This window comes from Aythya ferina (genome assembly GCF_964211825.1).
Source record: "Aythya ferina genome assembly, chromosome: 7".
NCBI classification, from domain to species: Eukaryota; Metazoa; Chordata; class Aves; order Anseriformes; family Anatidae; genus Aythya; species Aythya ferina.
The window spans coordinates 21,177,956-21,196,284 of record NC_140302.1 but is presented as its reverse complement, the minus strand read 5'-3'; the positions used below and the strand labels follow the sequence as shown (position 1 = coordinate 21,196,284).

The 18,329-nt window shown below is 38.8% G+C and overlaps 1 protein-coding gene across 5 annotated transcripts; it reads left to right on the top strand.

Moving 5' to 3' along the window:
- Positions 1–4,509: 4,509 nt before the first annotated feature.
- LGI1 (leucine rich glioma inactivated 1) lies at positions 4,510–16,930 on the top strand. Of its 5 annotated transcripts, none has more exons than XM_084524896.1 (8): positions 4,510–5,039; positions 5,418–5,489; positions 9,430–9,501; positions 9,605–9,676; positions 13,600–13,671; positions 14,920–15,089; positions 15,507–15,671; positions 15,756–16,930. In XM_084524896.1, exons 1-8 carry the CDS (start codon positions 4,849–4,851, stop codon positions 16,571–16,573), a joined length of 1,632 nt encoding a protein of 543 aa, XP_084381022.1. In that variant the 5' UTR covers positions 4,510–4,848; the 3' UTR covers positions 16,574–16,930. The 5 variants fall into 5 exon arrangements, with proteins under 5 accessions (XP_084381022.1, XP_084381023.1, XP_084381024.1 ...); XM_084524900.1 differs by having other exon boundaries at positions 4,919–5,048; XM_084524897.1 differs by lacking the exon at positions 5,418–5,489.
- The last annotated feature ends 1,399 nt before the right edge of the window (positions 16,931–18,329 follow it).

Sequence of the window (18,329 nt, the reverse complement as noted above, 5' to 3'; positions counted from 1 at the left end):
TATTGACAGGGATGGCACTGGGAGAGCAAAAACTCAGATCATGAGGTGTTTGCGGGAATCTTTGATCCCTGAATCCTTCTGCTCCAAACACAATGGTAATGTAGCAAGAACAATGTTCTCTTCATAGGGGACTCCTGAACATTGGAGTGTGATTCCGACTCTTGTATGTCTCTGTGGTGAAACATCATGCACTTAACACTGAGCAGCACAGTGAAGTTTACTGTCTTGACATTGCTGTCAGCGGATTTTGGATTAGGCCTTGTATGTGCAGGCAGCTCATCCTGAACATGGAAAAGTCAACAAAATTTTCTTAAAATGTTCTAAAAGTAGGATAAAATAAAGGATAACTGTAACAGTATATGTATCTGTAGAGGCAAATGTAGTCAGCATGAAACCACAGGAAGCTTATTAAAATTTTGCCATATGTTGGTAATGAAAACATATTGGGCCAATGTGAATATGCAAATACAGCCAGTGGAGTAGAGTTAATCCCTCAAAAATTTATTCAATATTTTAAAAATAATTTTTGGCTCAATGTTATGACCTTTTGTTTGCTTTCCTCAAATATTTTAGCAAACAGGTTTACACATAAAGGTATTCATATTGTAACCAGATATTCAAGAATAGTTGCTAAAAACTGATCTTAAATAAATAATAACAATAAATGCATATATTTGGACTAGAAACTAAGCTGCAAAAGTTGTGCTAAATCTGATCAGAGTGCGAGCAATACCAGGTGGTGAACACCTTAAATGACAACTAGCAAAAGTATCTTGAATTTTGAATGTCATTTACCTGCACTACACTTGATCTTAGATGGTTGGTTGTTAACAACTATTGGTATTATCAAAGTACCAAAGAATTTGGATATAATAGAAAGAAATAAGCTATTTCATTCTTACCATATAGAGTGAATACATGGGAAATAATTATTTCCTAGGAATTACTTAGCTTTGGTCAAAATTAAAGATGACAAATATCATAGCTTCTTAACAAAGTATAGGAAATACTAAAATCTCAGTGTAATGCAAAGATGAATGATTTTCAGCTGTTAAAAAAAAAAAAAAAAAAAAAAAAAAGAGGCCAAAAATTAAAAGGATCCCACACACGAGGAGGAAGAAAAGCAGGTCCTCGTCTCCAAGGAGCAGACTGGCCTCGTTCCTCGGCTTTTTGTTTTTGAGGGCTTCTTCTTAGACCTGCTTGAGCTAAAATAAAGGAGACGAAAGAAAGGGGGAAAGCAGGCGAGGGAGCGGTGGGCGCCTCCGCCGCGCTGGGGAGGCGAGGGCATCGCCCGCCGGCCGGGGCCGGGGCCGGGGCCGGGGCCGGGGCCGGGGCCGGGGCCGGGGCCGGGGCCGGGGCCGGGGCCGGGGCCGGGGCCGGGGCCGGGGCCGGGGCTCGGTCTCCGCGTGTTACCGCTGGCTACGGGAAGCAGCCGGCAGCGGCAAGAGCCGAGCACAAAACGAGCAGGGCCCGGTTTAGGCTTGGCAATCTTAATACGATACCAAAGAGGAGTCAGAACGAGTAACAGCAGCCAGCAGCACGGTACAGGCTTATCGCTGTCCATATGGGAACATGTCTGCCAGCAAGCACCTCCGTTGTGTGGCAAGGTGAAGATTTTTCTGTTAAAGCATTGCCAAATCGTGAGAAGCACACCTAGCAACACAAGCCAGGCCTCCCTCATCCCTCCTGCTGAACCCAGGATGAAACCAAAATAAATACATTTTGACTTGCATGGCGTTGACCCAGTGCGTGAAACACAAGCGAGAAGGAGCTGGCACAGCAGCCCAGTGCCGGTTTGTGGCCAGCAAATAAGCAATGATGGCAAATGTAAAGGGCAAGCCAAGTGTGGTGGTGGCTGGAGAGCAGGTTATGGCCCTGAACAGCCATGAGCCAATTTGTTTTTCAACTACTACATGGCAAGAAACGAGATACACGGCTTGGCACAAAAGGACCCAGAAAAATGTGATTTAGGCCTCTCTTTTGATAGAGCCATTATAAATATTCATAATATTTGCCTTTTATGGGGGGGGGGGGGGGGGGAAGGGGGAGGAGAGGAGGTGGGGAAGCAGTTGTTTTGTCGTTTAGTTTGGAATAGAAAGCTAACTTCCAGGCGGTTCTCTGCACGGGTGAAATTGGAGTCAGGTTACGGCTCTGCTGCAGAATGTGCTTTTGTTACGGAAAAACTGCTACGCTCTGAAGTTTTCATGAGGGTCACGATGTGGCTGGAGTATAAACTGAAAAGAAATGCCTAAGTAATTGATGGTGGATTTCAGTGAATGAGCTTAAGAAAATGCAACATGGGTTTCAACATCAATGGCAAACCATTGCCATGGCAATGGGTAGCTTTGCCAGAAACAAACAAACAAACAACAGCCTTCTTCTCTTTCAGCAAAAAGTTAGAGAATTTGTGGTTCTCACCTCACTGAAGCTTGTGCTTTTGTGCCACAGGCCATCTCAGAGTGGCAAAGATGGGGTGCCCTGCTCAGACAAGTACCACAAATCCAGAGTCCTTTTCAGTAGTACACTTATAACATTTCCAGAGTAAGAAGTAACCTTTGTACCCATGGGAAAGTAACAACATTTGCTTTATAATGATTTCAGTGCTTTAGTTGCTATAATTCTGTACCATTTTCTAATGAAAGGTGGAAGGGCTCAGTATTAAAGAAGCTTTGTGTCACTAGTTGAAATTGATCCTGCTTCAGAAGAGACTTGCTGATATAGAAGATTTTCTTATAAGCAAAAATCTTGGTCCACACTTGAATTAATAAAGAGCTTATTTAAAAACAAAACAAAAAAAAAAAAAATAAAATAAAATAAAAATTAAAAAAAAAAAGAGAGAGAAAATGTGAGCTGTGCAAGCTGCCCTTCCTTCTGCAGGCGTGGGCACATGGAGGGGAGAGAGCTAATGCACAAGTGCCGGAGCCATCTCCTAGCAGGAGCCTTTGGAAGTGGCCCTCTGAAAGCTTTCTGCACATTTTTGAGGATCCCAGGCCCCTCTGAGGATGCAGTCCATCTGTCTGCTGTGAATTTTGTGAGTCTAGAGCCTCCTCTCAACTGTGGGGAGACAGATTTCAGCCACAGCCAGGCAAGGAGTCAGTAACATTGGGGTTCTGCCATCCTTGTTTCTTGCTGCTTTGCAGGCTATTGTCTCTGTTTGCCACCCCACACCCATAGGACCTGAAATTCCTGCTGGGCATCTATGTCTGGGTATGTGCTAGGGACTTCCTGTTATCATTTCTGAGGAAGACAGACATGGCCTATTGTTGGTCTTGTGATTTCATGGCCTGCAGAGCAGGATCAAAGGGACAGAACTGGATGGCAACATGGAATCAGAGAAGTAACCAGCAGCAATGAGAGAACTGTCTCAAAGGTATCTGCTGGTGAGGAGACAAAGCCGACTTGAAGAAGTCAACAGAGAGCACAAATGTATCAAACTTTCTGTACCATCTGGCTGACCCTCGTAGACTTTGTGATCTGTGTAATTCAAACAGTGCTGACAGTCTGACAGGGAACGTGTCAATCCTATGTTTGCAAAACTCTTCTAATAGCAATCCAATATCAGATAAAATAAAAACATCCCATCTGGATTTCCAGCTATTTGGCATTCATTAGTTTTGTCTTACCATTCTTTATATTATAACACTTAGGTGCTGCTTTTCTTAAGCTCCCCATAAAATATTTAATATAGTTTACTGTAAAGTCTTCAGGATGAGGGCTGTTTCTTGCAGAGTATTTGTGCTGCACCTAGCACTAATTTAAATTGCAGCCTCCAGGCAGTATTGTAAGTACTCATTGTTTCCATCAAGATTTGTCCCTATCCTGTCACTTTTCAAAGAAAGTCCATTCTTAACTTTGGCTTTAACATAGCCAGTGTTTAAAAAACATTTATTTTTTCATCTACAATGATCAAACCAGTCTCCAGCAAATAAATTTTGAACCTGAACTTTTAATTAATGTTGTCCATTTTGAACAGTGCCTGGTCTGCTTCATTTAACCAGCTCAGAAAATATGTAACAAATAAGAACGTTTTTTTCCCCTCTTTTTTTTTTTTTTTTTTTCCATTTTCTTAGAAATGCAGTTGGGGTCTATGTTGCATGAGAAAATATTTTGTTTAGGAATGACAGTTGTAGGCATTCTCTCATACATTGTAATATTTTCCATGTGTGGCAGCTTGTTTTTCAGTGGTACAACTATGTGCAATAAAGCTAAGGATAAAAATTAATCTAACAGCTTTTGCAGCAATGCTTTTGATGGTTTCCCTTGATTTCATTTTTCCAGAGGATACTGCCCTCAGTTCTGCTGCTTGCAATATGTGAAGCATAATTCTCAAAGGTTCCTGAGGTTGTAGGGATCCAGTAAAAGATGACAGATCCCCCCCCCCCGCACACACATACTCCACCCCACACCCACTCACCCACCCACCAGCAAAACATAATGCTGTACTATTTTTGGCAACAGGGAAAGGGCCTCCCTGTGAAAACAGAAAGCAGTGTATTTCTCAGTTACATCACTTTGCAATCTAATGCTGTGTTGTGCTCAGTGTTTTTGTGGTGATGCAAGTCTTTCTTTTTTTTTTTTTCTTCCTTCAGCCGGTTGGATTTTCCCCATCTTACAGCACCTCGCAGGTCTCTTCTCTCAGCAGTACGTTGCCTGAGTGAGTGGAAATACACAGATCAGCTGCAGGTTTCTGTCTACAGAAACAGAGTGAAAGAGAAAGAAAAGGGTTGGGAAAGCAGAGACAAATATTGACCTGGACTTATAGAAAGACATCCAATGGCTGAATAAAGAACCCCTGTTCATGTTTTGGGATATTCTTTCAACTGGCTGGAACGAGAGCGGATCAAAAGAATGGGAAATGCCAGCAGACCCTTTAGAAGAATTGCTTATTTCTTATGCCTTTTATCTGTGCTTTTGCTGACTGAAGGGAAGAAACCAGTGAAGCCAAAATGTCCTGCCTGGTGTACTTGTACCAAAGATAATGCTTTATGTGAAAATGCCAGATCTATTCCTCGCAGCGTTCCGCCTGATGTTATCTCACTGTAAGGGCTGTAAGCATTTGGTTATTTAATTTATGATTTAAAATGAACTAGGATGTGTGGTGTTTTCAGTGCATACCGAAGGATGCTTGCTGCAGGGAGTACCTCCAGCATTCAGAATCATCAGCTAATGTGTTAAAATTGTGCTGCATTCTTGAATCCTGATTTTTACATCTCTTTCATCTGTCTGTCTGTCTGTGTCTGTGCACACATACCATTTTATACCTGCTTCTATACTGTAGGAAACCTGTAACATCCATTTTTTAATTTTTTATTTTCAGTACTTGCATAAAAACATTTCTCTGTGATGACCAGATCAGTATTATAACCATGCATATATGAGACTTCATTAATATAAGGTTGTGTTTTTCTTCTTTCCAGATCCTTTGTGAGATCTGCTTTTACTAAAATCCCAGAAGGGAGTTTTTTGCTCACACCATCTCTGCAGCTTCTGTGAGAAATATTTCTATCATATAATTTCTGTTATGAAATGTATATGTATCCATAAATAGTGTAAAGAGGGTCTCAGCATTATTTTTTTGAGAAATAACAAAAGAAGGTTCATCAGATGACAAAATACAAGACTTTTTACTCATTTGAAAGATAGTGCATGTTTAATTTTTTTGAAGTGCATGTACTTAGTATTTTGCAAGGATATCTGTTGTCAGTGCTACTTTGAATTATTGCATTCTGAAGCTTTCAGAATGTGTGCTATCTTTATAATACTTTAATTAATATCACAGTAAGGATTTGAGCATTGCAACAATTATTCTTGTTTCTTTTCTGCAGCCCCAGGGCTTGATCCCAATATAAAGGTGCTCATTTGCAACTTGCCTGCAAGCTCAGAACCTCTCAGATCAGGCCCTTCATTTTGGTGGGACAGGTCCTGAAGTCCTTTGCCATGTAAAATTGCCATTGACTTCTGTGGAAGTTTAGTCACTTCAGTGAGAGTTTTGCCTTGCTAGTTTCTGGATTTGACCCTATTTTTATTTCATGTTCTTTGAAAGTGCATAACAGTAATGAAGATTTTCTTTAAAAAAAACTATTAAAAAGCTATTATTTCAAAATCAAATGCTGTGATGAGGTATACATAGCAAGAAAGTATCTCTGGATATTCAAAATTGGATGCATTTCTATATAGGATTTTTACAGGTTCACAGACTTTCCTAGAAATGTGGGCATATGATTATATAATTGCTAGCTATACAAAGGTAGAGGGGGTGTAACCTGAACTGTTTATAGTGGATGTGCCACCAGCCTGAAAAACATCCAGACTGGTCTCAGAAATCTGGCCAGAAGGACTCCCTGATGTGATCAACATCAAAATTAGACGTCTGTCCTGGACTGACTTGCCATGCACTCTGGATGTGGTCAGAAGTGCAGTGTTGATATATCAGAGCCCTAAGGCTGTCACATTAAACTGCCGGTGCGCTGATAGCTGAAGCCCTGACCCTAGCTGTACTCTGCTACCTCAAGTGGAGCTGACAAGGAGGTGCAGACATACTGTACAATTTTGGATACAGGGTAAATAGGTAAATGCAGTTACTATGGAAACCTAAATGCTTTTCCATTGTGCTTTATTCCTGAGAATATTTTCCCTGGTGGTCACAGATCACAAATGGGACAAATTTCACACATTTCCTGCCATAGGGCTTTCAAAAGGAAGAGAAAAAAGAAATAGCAGTGGTGCAGCTTGTATCTGATGAGCGAGTAGGACATGATAATCATCTCTCCTGGCTACGATGTGCCACCTACACTTAGCAATCCCACTGCCAGGGGAAGCAGGGTTGGGTAGGGTGGAGCAGGACAGACACATTCTGGTTATTTTGAGTCATTATAGTGCCTGGCACAGAGGGCTCCTAGTCTCTGACAATGAGTTTTGGCATTTTGGTCATGGCAATGATCTGCATGGTCTGCCTTATGCTTCACTGAAACGCATGTCCTCAGCTGCTGTTAATAATGCTGCAACGAAAGCTGCACCCCCAGAAAAAACAGTTTTTGTTCCACTGTGGGCTTTGACAAGTGGTCTGTTAGAACAATACAAACAATCCAGAGATTACTTACCTCTGCTACCTAGCATTTCTAAAAATACTGCTGAATACTTTTCCAGACATATTTCTAACATGGTAGCTGAGCTGCTTGCCATCTTTGGAAAGTCAGGTTGCTGATCTAAGGCAAATGAGTCCTTAAATACAGCTTGTAAAAGCAGGACTCTAGCCATGGGGCCAACTCCAGTTTCTAAGTGGGAAATAAAATTTTCCACATTTGGCGGGAGATAGAGTAAGGCAAATAAGAATATGGAAATCTCTGGTTAATTAAAGTAAGTTCTAACTTTGCGTGATTATAGCTATATTGGTAGGTTTAATTTAGCCACAAGCAAGATTTAGCAGCCTATACATACTTTTACATAACACTCTCCAGCATTACATTTTTAAAGTCCAAATGTTACTCGGTATCTCCAGTATGCCAACCACACATTTCTGAGTGAGGAATATGTCTGCCTCTATTATTATTTACTACTGTTTTTACTGTAGTAGTGGCAATGGTCCCTGGAAAAATCATGGTCTTGTTCTGCTGAACACTACACCCAAGTCCCAGGACAGCAGAGCTTTTCTTCGTGAATGGTGCAGATGGTATGTTCTGTGCTCTTCATGTGACACTGAAAATGTTCAGGACCTACAGAGACAGAGTGAAGTGCCAGCAGGAGTGTTCCCTAAATGAGAACATCGCCCTGCTCTGATCTCCAGCACTTGTAGCTGCGTCTATCAGGCAACGTGCTGAGGGTGCCCTTATAACATGGAAGCATGCAGTGAGAAGGGAGGTAATTGTGGCAGTAGAATTCATACCAGTCAGTAGTGCAGTTCCTGCTCGGCAATATGGTCCCTAGCTACAGCGCAGCATTTTCTGCCTCTGTCCTCACCCCACAAATAGCTAGTTAGTGGACCACAGATTGAGCAGATCAGGTTGTTCAGGTCAGAATGGGAGAAAAGATGCTTTGTGCATCAAATACGTGATACAGCCACTGGGGGAAGGTACGAGATGGGAGGTAAATGAGCTCACCAAGTGCAAGACCTGTGCTATAAACCTGGCAATCTCTAAAACAGCCATGCTACTTAAAGAGATACTACCCTATTCTTGTAAAATACAAGGAGGGTAGAGTGCAGAAAAATAAAAATTATCCAGAGAAATCACATCAGAAAAGAAAGATGATTTGCAGACAGTGGGTTTACCAAATTGGTCAACTGGCTCAGAGATTTTATAACAATACTTATTTTCTCTAGGAAAAATATTATTGTATCTTAAAAAAGGGAAGAATTTCCTGATATTTTTTGTAATTATATAGAGACAAATTCAAAGTGCAAAAAACACAGTCTGCAATAGCCAAATGAGAAAAAATAAACCAACTGGAATTTATTCTTAATCTAAATTTCAAAGGAAGAGATTAACTCATTAAGTGTATTAATTCATACATGGAAATCTTAAATTCCTGAATTCCTAAGGATGTCATAGTATAGGTCTATTTATCCATCATGTCCAAGTGAATAAAATATAGGTGTGCATCTGGTGTTCCACTGTGGAAAAGTAAAGTTCATCCTACTTGACAGTGCCTCACCATATTAAGGTGTGGCAGTCCTCAGATGAGTTAAAATGGATGAATGCAAACATGGCTGAATATCATAAATAAAGCTGGAAAAATCAATCCTAGTCCACTTCTAATGGCTACAGAATTACATAAAATTAAATGTGTTGCCAGTATTTTTACTGCTAGATGGATGAAAAATATGTGCACCTACTAAAAGCTATCTACAGCAGGTGTAATGCAGTCTTAAAAAGTATTTCTGTTTTGAACATTGACTGAATTAAAGTAACCTTAAGAAATTCAGAAAACTCTCAGTACCCTCAAGTCAAACATGCTCACAAGTTTAACTCCTAAGTTAAGGGTTTTTCCTACCTGTCACGTGTGTAAATTCAACCTGATGTCTGGCTTAACAAGCTTTCCCCATGTTGTCATCAAAAGTAAGTGTTCTTCAACACTATTTAGACTTCTCTAGTACTTGAGCAATTCATTGTCATCCGAGTATGTCCTCAGTGGCTCTTGTACAATGCCATTGTTCTATTGGCGTGATAAACCCACTCTTACATCCTGCAGAAGTCAATGGGATTTTATCAGATGGCGCCAGTATGCAAAGCAGTGAGTTGTTCGGGCCTTCCACTGCACCAGACAATGGCGCAATGTGTCAGCAGCATGTTTTAGTCTGATGATCCTGTAGTGCTTTGCATAGACAAAACCACAAAAACTGTCAGTTGAAGCTTGGCATGGTATGGATTGCTGAACCATTTTCTAAAGGTGCTAGTAACCTAACAGTCTTTTGTTTTGCATTTCTTCACACAGGTTGTTTACCTCCAACACTTTTGATGTTATTAGTGATGATGCTTTTATGGGCCTTCCTCATCTAGAATATTTGTGAGTGAACAAAATAATATTTACTGGCATTATTGATGAGAGTGGGTGGGCTTCCAAGTTCCAGGCACTGCTTTGACCAGAATGACTTTACGACCCATTACAGGTTCATAGAGAACAACAGCATTAAGTCAATTTCAAGAAATACTTTCAGAGGACTGAAATCTTTAATTCACCTGTAAGTAAAGTGGTTGAATATATTCATACTTAGTATATTTAACATAGTAACTGAAGCACTGTGTTGTTTAATTTAGCATTTTGATATATATATATATTTATTTGTTTAAGCAATATTAATATTCATTTAATTAGAATGCTAATCGTTAGGTTTCACCAAAGACTTCCAAATTGTGGTTGTTTATTAAGCTGGGACCCAAACAGCCTCGAGGCCATGCTTATATGGCAGTAGCTCCCTGGCTTGCCCTGCTCAGGGCTCTGGGGATTTCCAGCTGTGCAAGGAGGTGCAGGGAGGGTAGGGTGGGTCAGGCACCTGGGCACTGGAGAGATGAGATAGGAGAGCGAGGCCCAGTTTGGGACTTTGAGAGGAGAGCAGTGATCAGCACTGAGGTGCCATGGGGGTGAGATGCACAGGGGAATGGGCATGTCTCTTCTCATGCACCACAGTCTGGCCTGGATCCTTGGCAATATCACGGCCATCCAGTTCTTCCCCTGAGCTGTTCAGCCCTCAGACTTCAGCAGAAACTGCTTCAAACCCTGTACTGCACCTCCTGAAGCCAGAGCAGCCCATGATGGGCTGTCACGTCCTGAGAACTGACACCAGGGCCTACCTTTCGGCGGTGCTGCCGTTCTCACACCCACAGAGGTATTGCTCACACTGTGCTCAGCAGGTGAAGCGCACGCTGACAACAAATACCTGTAACACTTAACTGCAAACATGAGGGTAGCAGCCTCATGATCTCATCCAGAAAGACAGCCTTCAAACAGGCTTTTGTCTGTTATCTGGCAATGAGTTTATGATTTAGCAATAGTTTTATTTCAGCAAATACAATGCATACTGCAAGAAAACTAAAAATACAAAAATACTGTAAGAGAAGGAGGGTAAAATATCTAGGGTGTGCCTGACATGGATTTATAGCCGGCTCTGAGCATTTGCATTCTGCAGCATATATCTTAGGGTGTCTGTCACAGGCAGGGGAGTGGATTCTGACCTCTTGGCCCTAACATAATAACCTCAAGGCGGGTTTTGAAAGAGGATCATTTAACTTTTTCTTTTATATATTTAGACACAGGAGAAATCAAAGGCTCAAATTTAAATAGTTAATGCATAAATATAATAGTTTAATTGCAATTCATCAAAGCCTTCACCACATAGTAAATGTACCATAAAACCTTTCCTTTTTGATCAGAGTAGACGAGACTCACAGCTGGCTCAAGCTGAGCCTACTGTGACTACTATTGTGTAAAGTTACTTATAGGATGGCTTTAGGTCTGAGGAAGGGAAAAGAAGGAAGACAAGGAAAAAGATATATAAACAGTCTGTGCACATCCTATTAAAATCCATGTTATTGGTACAGGTATAATTGTGTTAAAAAAGGCAAATATTAGGATAAGGCTGGTAACTGGGACTCTATCTTCAAAATATTTATGCACATGAATAGCTTTATATTCACAAATGGTTCCAGTACATTATTTATTATATTCATTTATTTATTTAGTAGCTGTTACTGCCAGTGAGCAAATTGCTTTTCTAACACAGAGGAAGGCAGTTTGAGGAAGGCAGTTTCTTCACCACAGAGCATGCAGTCCAAGAGTAACATCTTGTCTTGACTGTTATGTTGGTTTCCGGGGATGCTTCAACAGTTTCATAAAAGAAAACATATGCAAAAGATAGAGCCACATTTGAGGAGCCATTGTGGTTTGCATGTGGTCGTATGCACATTTTTGGGACATAGATTTGTGCAGCATGCTGCTATTGCACATGGAGAGCTATTCATCAAGACAATGAGAATTTTTCAGAGAATAATTGCAAAGGCAGGTCCATTAAAAACAGAATGTGAATAGTTTAATCTGTTTGCGGAACTACTCCCTACCCTTTGGGGGAAATTGTACTTACATATTAACAATAATCATTTGGCATCCTGAGGCATTTCTCATTTAAGAAACAGAAGGGTACTTGTGATACATAAAATATAGTAAAAAGAATCATAGTAAACAACCATAGAAATGAGTTCCATTGAGTTAGAGGAGAATATCAACTTTGCTCTATTTATTCTGTTCACTTCCTTTTCGCAATAAAGCTTTTGCAATACAGAAAGCTATCCAAACATTTGTATTTTTATTATGCAATTAACTTTGATAATTACAGTGTGTCCTTATTGTAAAATAGAGCGATCTAGTATTTGTTATGCAACACAATTCATTTTCTGCCTAGGGTAGACTGAGGAAAAGAAAAATTAACATGATTGCATTTTTCAACTAATTTACTAATTTAATGTCAAAACCTTACAGTTAGGACTGGGAAATAATTTCTATGCACAGTGTATCATTTCAATTGCATTTCTTGCAGAACTGCAAGTATCTGTCTGTAAGCATAACTGCATGTTTGACTCAACCCTTACTGTCTTACCATAAAGCAAATGCCATGTACAGTACCATCTAGGCAAGTCAGTGTCTTCTAACATACAAGTATGCTTTTTAACAGTAGAATATAAAATGCAAAGTTTTCATCCAAAAATTGGTGAATGCATAAACCTTGCATAAATTTTTCTTTTAGTCATATTCCCATGGCAGTGGTGAGCCACTGGTATTTCCAAGGGCATTGTCCTTTTAGCTTGATATAATCGAGGTCATAAAGAATATATAGGACATTAAACCTGCCTTTTCTTCTAAGTCTGCTTAGTTTTGTCCATAAGAGTCACCTGACTTTGAAATAATTGCTGGAGTGTAAAATTGAGCATAAGCGAAGCACATGATCCATACACCACACAGTGTTGCAACCAGATATACTTTGAAAGCTGCAAAGCCAGAAGGGACTAATGGCATCCCCTATTTACTATACCTGATAAGGCAGAGAACACTCTTTTAAATGAGGCAGTAAACCTAGTAGGTCTGGGCCTGTTCTTCAGTTTAAGTATATGCCTTAGTGGCTTTGCTTGGTGAGAGAAATTGTAGTCAATAATTTTTGTGTTTAAAAGTAAAAACAGAAGAGGTTCTATGACTTACTAGCTACAGATTCTAACTGGGATGTTAAATTAGAATGCTTTCTTTCCATTTTCTTTTCTTCTCGTAAGAGATAAATAATTTTGTTAACCAAAAGAGACATAAGCTATACCCTATAACATTATTATTTTCCTGGCATGTCCTCAGGGACATCTAGGAGAACCCAGACCTTTGGTGGACTTACAGAGATGTTTGCAACAGAAGTGTAATACATTCCTTGTTTAAAGGCTGCTCCCATTTCCTCCTGACCTTACTAGCTAGAATACTCAGTGCATTTAGGGTGTGTTTTCTCAACATTAAAAATTGGGAATTAACACAATTTTTTTTTTTTATTTTTTTTTTTTTTTTTTTTTTTTTTGGTCTCACACACACACACTCACACAAAGATATTCCAGGAAATAAATTCATACCAGTCAGCAATTTCTTGTCTATTATTGCATATTTCCAAAAACTATGAGCTAAGCCTAAGTCCAATACAATGACACCTGGTATTAAGATTTTGTTTCCAGAAGGGAGACAAGAAAGTGGGAGATTGCAGTAATATGAACACTATGTATTGGTATCTCCTAAGGAAAACATTAGTAGATCCAATCATAACTAATTGTTTTAAAATAATGGTGTTGGCAAAACACCAGAGGTGATTGCACTTTTTACCCTGCTAAGTGAGGTATTGTGAATGCTGGAAGGATGCTGAAGAGTCAGAAAGCAGAAGGAGGCAGGGTGTTTTAGTGGAAGAAAGAGTCACAAAGTAAATGAGCTGTTCTTCAGAGCAGTCTTGGAGAATTAAGTGCTGGAGAATGCTAGAGTTCTTTATCTTAAGAAAACAAAACAAAACAAAAACAAGAACAACACAGTATTACACCTTGCAAAAATGTGTAATTTCATGAGTTAGCACTGATACTGAAGTATCTTCTTTTACAGGAGTCTCGCAAATAATAATCTCCAATCGCTTCCAAAAGACATATTCAAAGGCTTGGATTCTTTAACAAATGTGTAAGAAAGCATTTAATTAATCTATTAATTATACTAAAAATATAAAGAGCTGTTTTTATAGGATGTTCTGAGTAACCATTCAAACCAATACGTACTGGTAATCCTAGTAATGGGATCTTATTACTGGGTAGTAACTACCCAGTATGGGTAGGCTTGTTTTTTGGCTTCTGTTGTTGATCAGTTGTTTTAGTTTGGGATATTCAATAATTACAAAGATAAGTGATATTGTTAGTAATTATATAAGATATCTGTATGTTCAATAAGACTTAGTGAATAAGAAGGAAATGTCCTAAGGGATGCATGAGAGAGCATGATATGAGAGGAGGGTGGAAGATACTTATTGGATGTAATATTTCTATGTTTAAATAAGTTCTGGGAAGGCAATTTGTTATCACAAAAGCATAAGTGTCTCAGTAAGTACCATATCCCATACCAAATCTAACCACAACCAAAACAAAACATAAATTTATTTAAATATACAACTTAGTTACCAATAAAATTACAAAATATAGATAAACAGATAAAGCCTATAGTTGCTTCACTGAAACATGTTCTCTTTGCAACATACCAAATTCTGTCTCACTGGATTTGGGATGAGTGCAGAACACCCTCTCCCTGCTCCCGGTATGAAAAAGGTAGGCTGAATTCATAGCATAGAGTGGCAGTAGCAGGTTGTGGAGGTGTTCAGTGTATCCTGTAGCATTACTTGGCATGACTGGTCATGGCCAGCTGGTTACACAGTCTGGTCCTGGGGCTTGCCCATTCCTGTACATACTTTCAGAAATCTGACCAAAGACAGCTGTAAAAGACTTGAAGAGAACTCCTTTGCTTACGTCTCCTAAACCTCTAAATGAGTACATCTAAAGGACATAGCAAATACTCACTGGTTGAAATCAGGATAATTTAATTTCTGTTTTATCTAGAATGTTTGTATTGAGAAAGGGTAATCCAAAACAATCAAAACAAAGAACCTCCCCAGACATGGGGCAATCAGTTTGGTAGGCCTTTGTGTACATTCAAACTTCAGGAAATCAACAAAAACTTCCTACTGATTATCAATAAAATTAAATCTGTGTATGTTCTAGTATGTATATTTAACTATGGGACAGGACAAATTAATCCAGGAAGGCATCAACTGAGAATAAGCAAGATTGGACATGTTTAACAAAAGACCAGTTTGTTGTTGTTGTGCGAGGAGGAAAACAGCAACTGACTACTTATCTTCAATGCATGATTTATTTGTTGTAGAGATCTTAGAGGCAATGCATTTAATTGTGACTGCAAACTGAAGTGGTTAGTGGAGTGGCTGGGCAGCACCAATGCAACTGTGGAAGACATTTACTGTGAAAGCCCACCAGAATATAAGAAGCGCAAAATCAATAGCCTCTCACCGAAAGAATTTGATTGTATTATTACAGGTAATGTGTTTCAAATTATTTAAACATGTTAAAATAAAGTCAAAGCTATGTATTTTTTATTCTAGGGTCCATTATGCAAGAAGTCTGCATGCCAGCTGGAACTTTCAGTAAAACCAATATGAATTCTGTGCAGGTACAAGTCTGACACAGGAAGCACTTGGGAGTGGGGTCTTATCTTGCAGCTTCTACTTGGACTTCAGGATGCTATACAATGATTTGAAGAACTGGGACACAAAATAGCACCTCTTTTAGTTGAGAAATATTGGAAAACAGATTGCAGTGTTCCTTTTTTCAACAGGAAAATTGGACTAGTGATTAAATACTGTAATTTGTAATAAAGTATGTTAAGAAGTAGTTCTTTCAGTATGGTATGGGAAGTATCTCTGTAATTATCATATGTTGTGTGCACTTTTGCAGAATTTGAAGTTTATCAGTCCCTGCCATACCAATCTCTGTCAGTAGATACTTTCTCATACATGAATGATGAACATGTGGTTATTGCTCAGCCCTTCACCGGAAAATGCATCTTTCTCGAATGGGACCATGTAGAAGTGATGTTCAGGAATTATGACAACATAACAGGTATAAACACTGCTCGCCAAACAACATTACAACAGGTGATCCAATAAGTGGTGCTAACCTTGTCTTTTACTTTTCTTTTTATAGGTACTTCAACTGTTGTGTGTAAACCCATAGTTATTGAGAGTCAGCTATATGTCATTGTCGCGCAGCTGTTTGGAGGCTCCCACATATATAAAAGAGATATTTTTGCTAATAAGTTTATAAAAATTCAAGATATTGAAATCCTTAAAATACGAAAACCCAATGACATTGAAACTTTCAGGATTGCTGAAGACTGGTATTTTGTCGTTGCAGACAGTTCAAAAGCTGGTTTCACCACTGTTTACAAATGGAATGGGAATGGATTTTATTCCCATCAGTCTCTGCATGCCTGGTACAGAGATACTGATGTGGAGTATCTTGAAATATCCGGCAAACCGCATTTAATTCTGTCAAGTAGTTCCCAAAGACCTGTAATATATCAATGGAACAAAGGAACAAATGAATTTGTTAAGCGTTTTGATATCCAAGATATGGAAGATGCATATGCAGTGAAACATTTCAAGGTGAAAGAGGATGTATACATTTGTTTAACAAGATTTATTGGGGACTCTAAAGTAATGAAATGGGGTGGTTCAGCATTTCTGGATTTACAAAGGATGCCATCCCGAGGGTCAATGGTATTCCAACCGCTTCAGATAAGTAATTATCAATATGCCATTCTTGGAAGTGATTATTCTTTCACTCAAGTCTATTATTGGGATGCTGAGAAAGCAAAATTTGTGAAGTTTCAAGAATTAAACATACAGGCACCAAGATCTTTCATACATGTCTCCATCGATAAACGAGATTTTCTCTTTGCTTCAAGTTTTAAGGGAACTACATTGATTTATAAACATGTCATAGTTGACTTAAGCGCATGACACTCATAATTCTGAGATTACATCAGACTTTCTACCATAAGTGGACAAAATGAACTAAATGCATGATGACGCTCTTATCTTACTTCCAAATGAATGCCTTTAAAAGTTGAGATTGCTAGAACAAAGTATTACTAGTATCTTCATCTTTAATTGTCAAGTCTAGTGGTGTTGGAAGTTGCATTTTTTAACAAAAAGAAATTAAATTAACTGTTCTTTGCATCCACAGTATGTAAATATGTCTGCAACTGCATCTGTTGCTATAAAGAATATTAAGATGTACTTTTCCATTTATTTATTCACCTGTTTGAAACAACTGCCAAATAAAATGTTTACATTTTGTGTCTTTCACATTCCAAATATTATTTGCAGGTTATAGTTTTATTTGTGTATGTGTTATACACATATAAAATAAACCCAAGAAGGTATGTTGCCCAATGCTGAGTTGTACTGCATGGAAGATGCACAGTATGATCAGGTGGGTTTTACATATACAAGAAGCTCTTGATGAAAATGCAATAGAGAATCACAGCCCTATAAATGGTTACTTGAACACATCTTTGCATTTAGATGAAGATTCACTGGTTCAAACTGGACTCCATCCAGAAAAAATTGTTCAATTATATAGACCCAGTTGTAGGTTGGGGCTTTGTACTGTGTGTAGTTGAAAGTATCTAACTGTTGAAAAAAAAATGACAGAGAAATCATCAGAATGAAAGCTGACGTGAAGGTCTTTCTTCCTCCGCCTCATGTTGAAGCAGCACAGAATGAATCTCAGGTATGACACTTGGGCTGTCGTGCTGAAAGCTAGAAGCACAGCTTATTTTGCAGCTAGCATCATTTCTGTATCTGAGCTGTCACTTATCACTTGTGTGAATTCTGTGTATCACTGTCAAATCTTTCCACTCTAATTGCAATTATTTAACATTCAGTGAACTTCTCCATTATTCTGAGTAAGGGTAGTGAAAGTGAAATAGTTTTTTCCAATATCCTTCAATGAAATTTGGTAGCAGATACTCCTGAAATAACAGGAATTTTGAATGTGGCAAAACAAATTCAGTTGGTGTAACATCTGAAGCTCCAAGGAAGTTACCTATGTCTGTTAAATTACACTCAGGAAGACTGTGCAAATAGATCTTGAAGTTATCAAGCCTTGTGCTTCACTGCTGTCTTTAAGATATACACATAAACACTATGTATGTTTATATACATTTCTAATATTTCTCACACTGATTGGTAAATAAGACTTACATGATGCATGTCAGCTAATGACACAAGCTGATTCTGCAAGCTTGCAGGCTCCCTTTACTCATAGAGACCCCAAAATGGCAGAGCAGTTTCAGGCTTGGTCGCTTTTCTTTTGCTTATGGTGCTGCTAAGAGCATCTGTTAGAACAGCAGACAAAAAATCATTAAGAAAAAAGGCATATAACATACACTTTAAGAAGCCAACCCTGAGCAGAGTGCTTCTATAATAAAGAATAGGGATTTTTTTACATTAAATATTATTTAAAAAAATATATCCTGTGTGAACAATGCTACTCTAAGTTATTTTTTTCTGATGCCTTTTTATCCACAGCTTACTATGCTTTCATCAGTATTTGTCTTAAAAATACTTACTGCATATATACTTATAGTGTGACTAGAAAGATTTTAAAGATGTTGTCCAGTTGAAAGCGCCTCCATTTTATTACCAAGTTATATTTCCAAAAACCATCCTGATAAATCATCACTCACTTGACAAGTTTCCTTCACAAGTT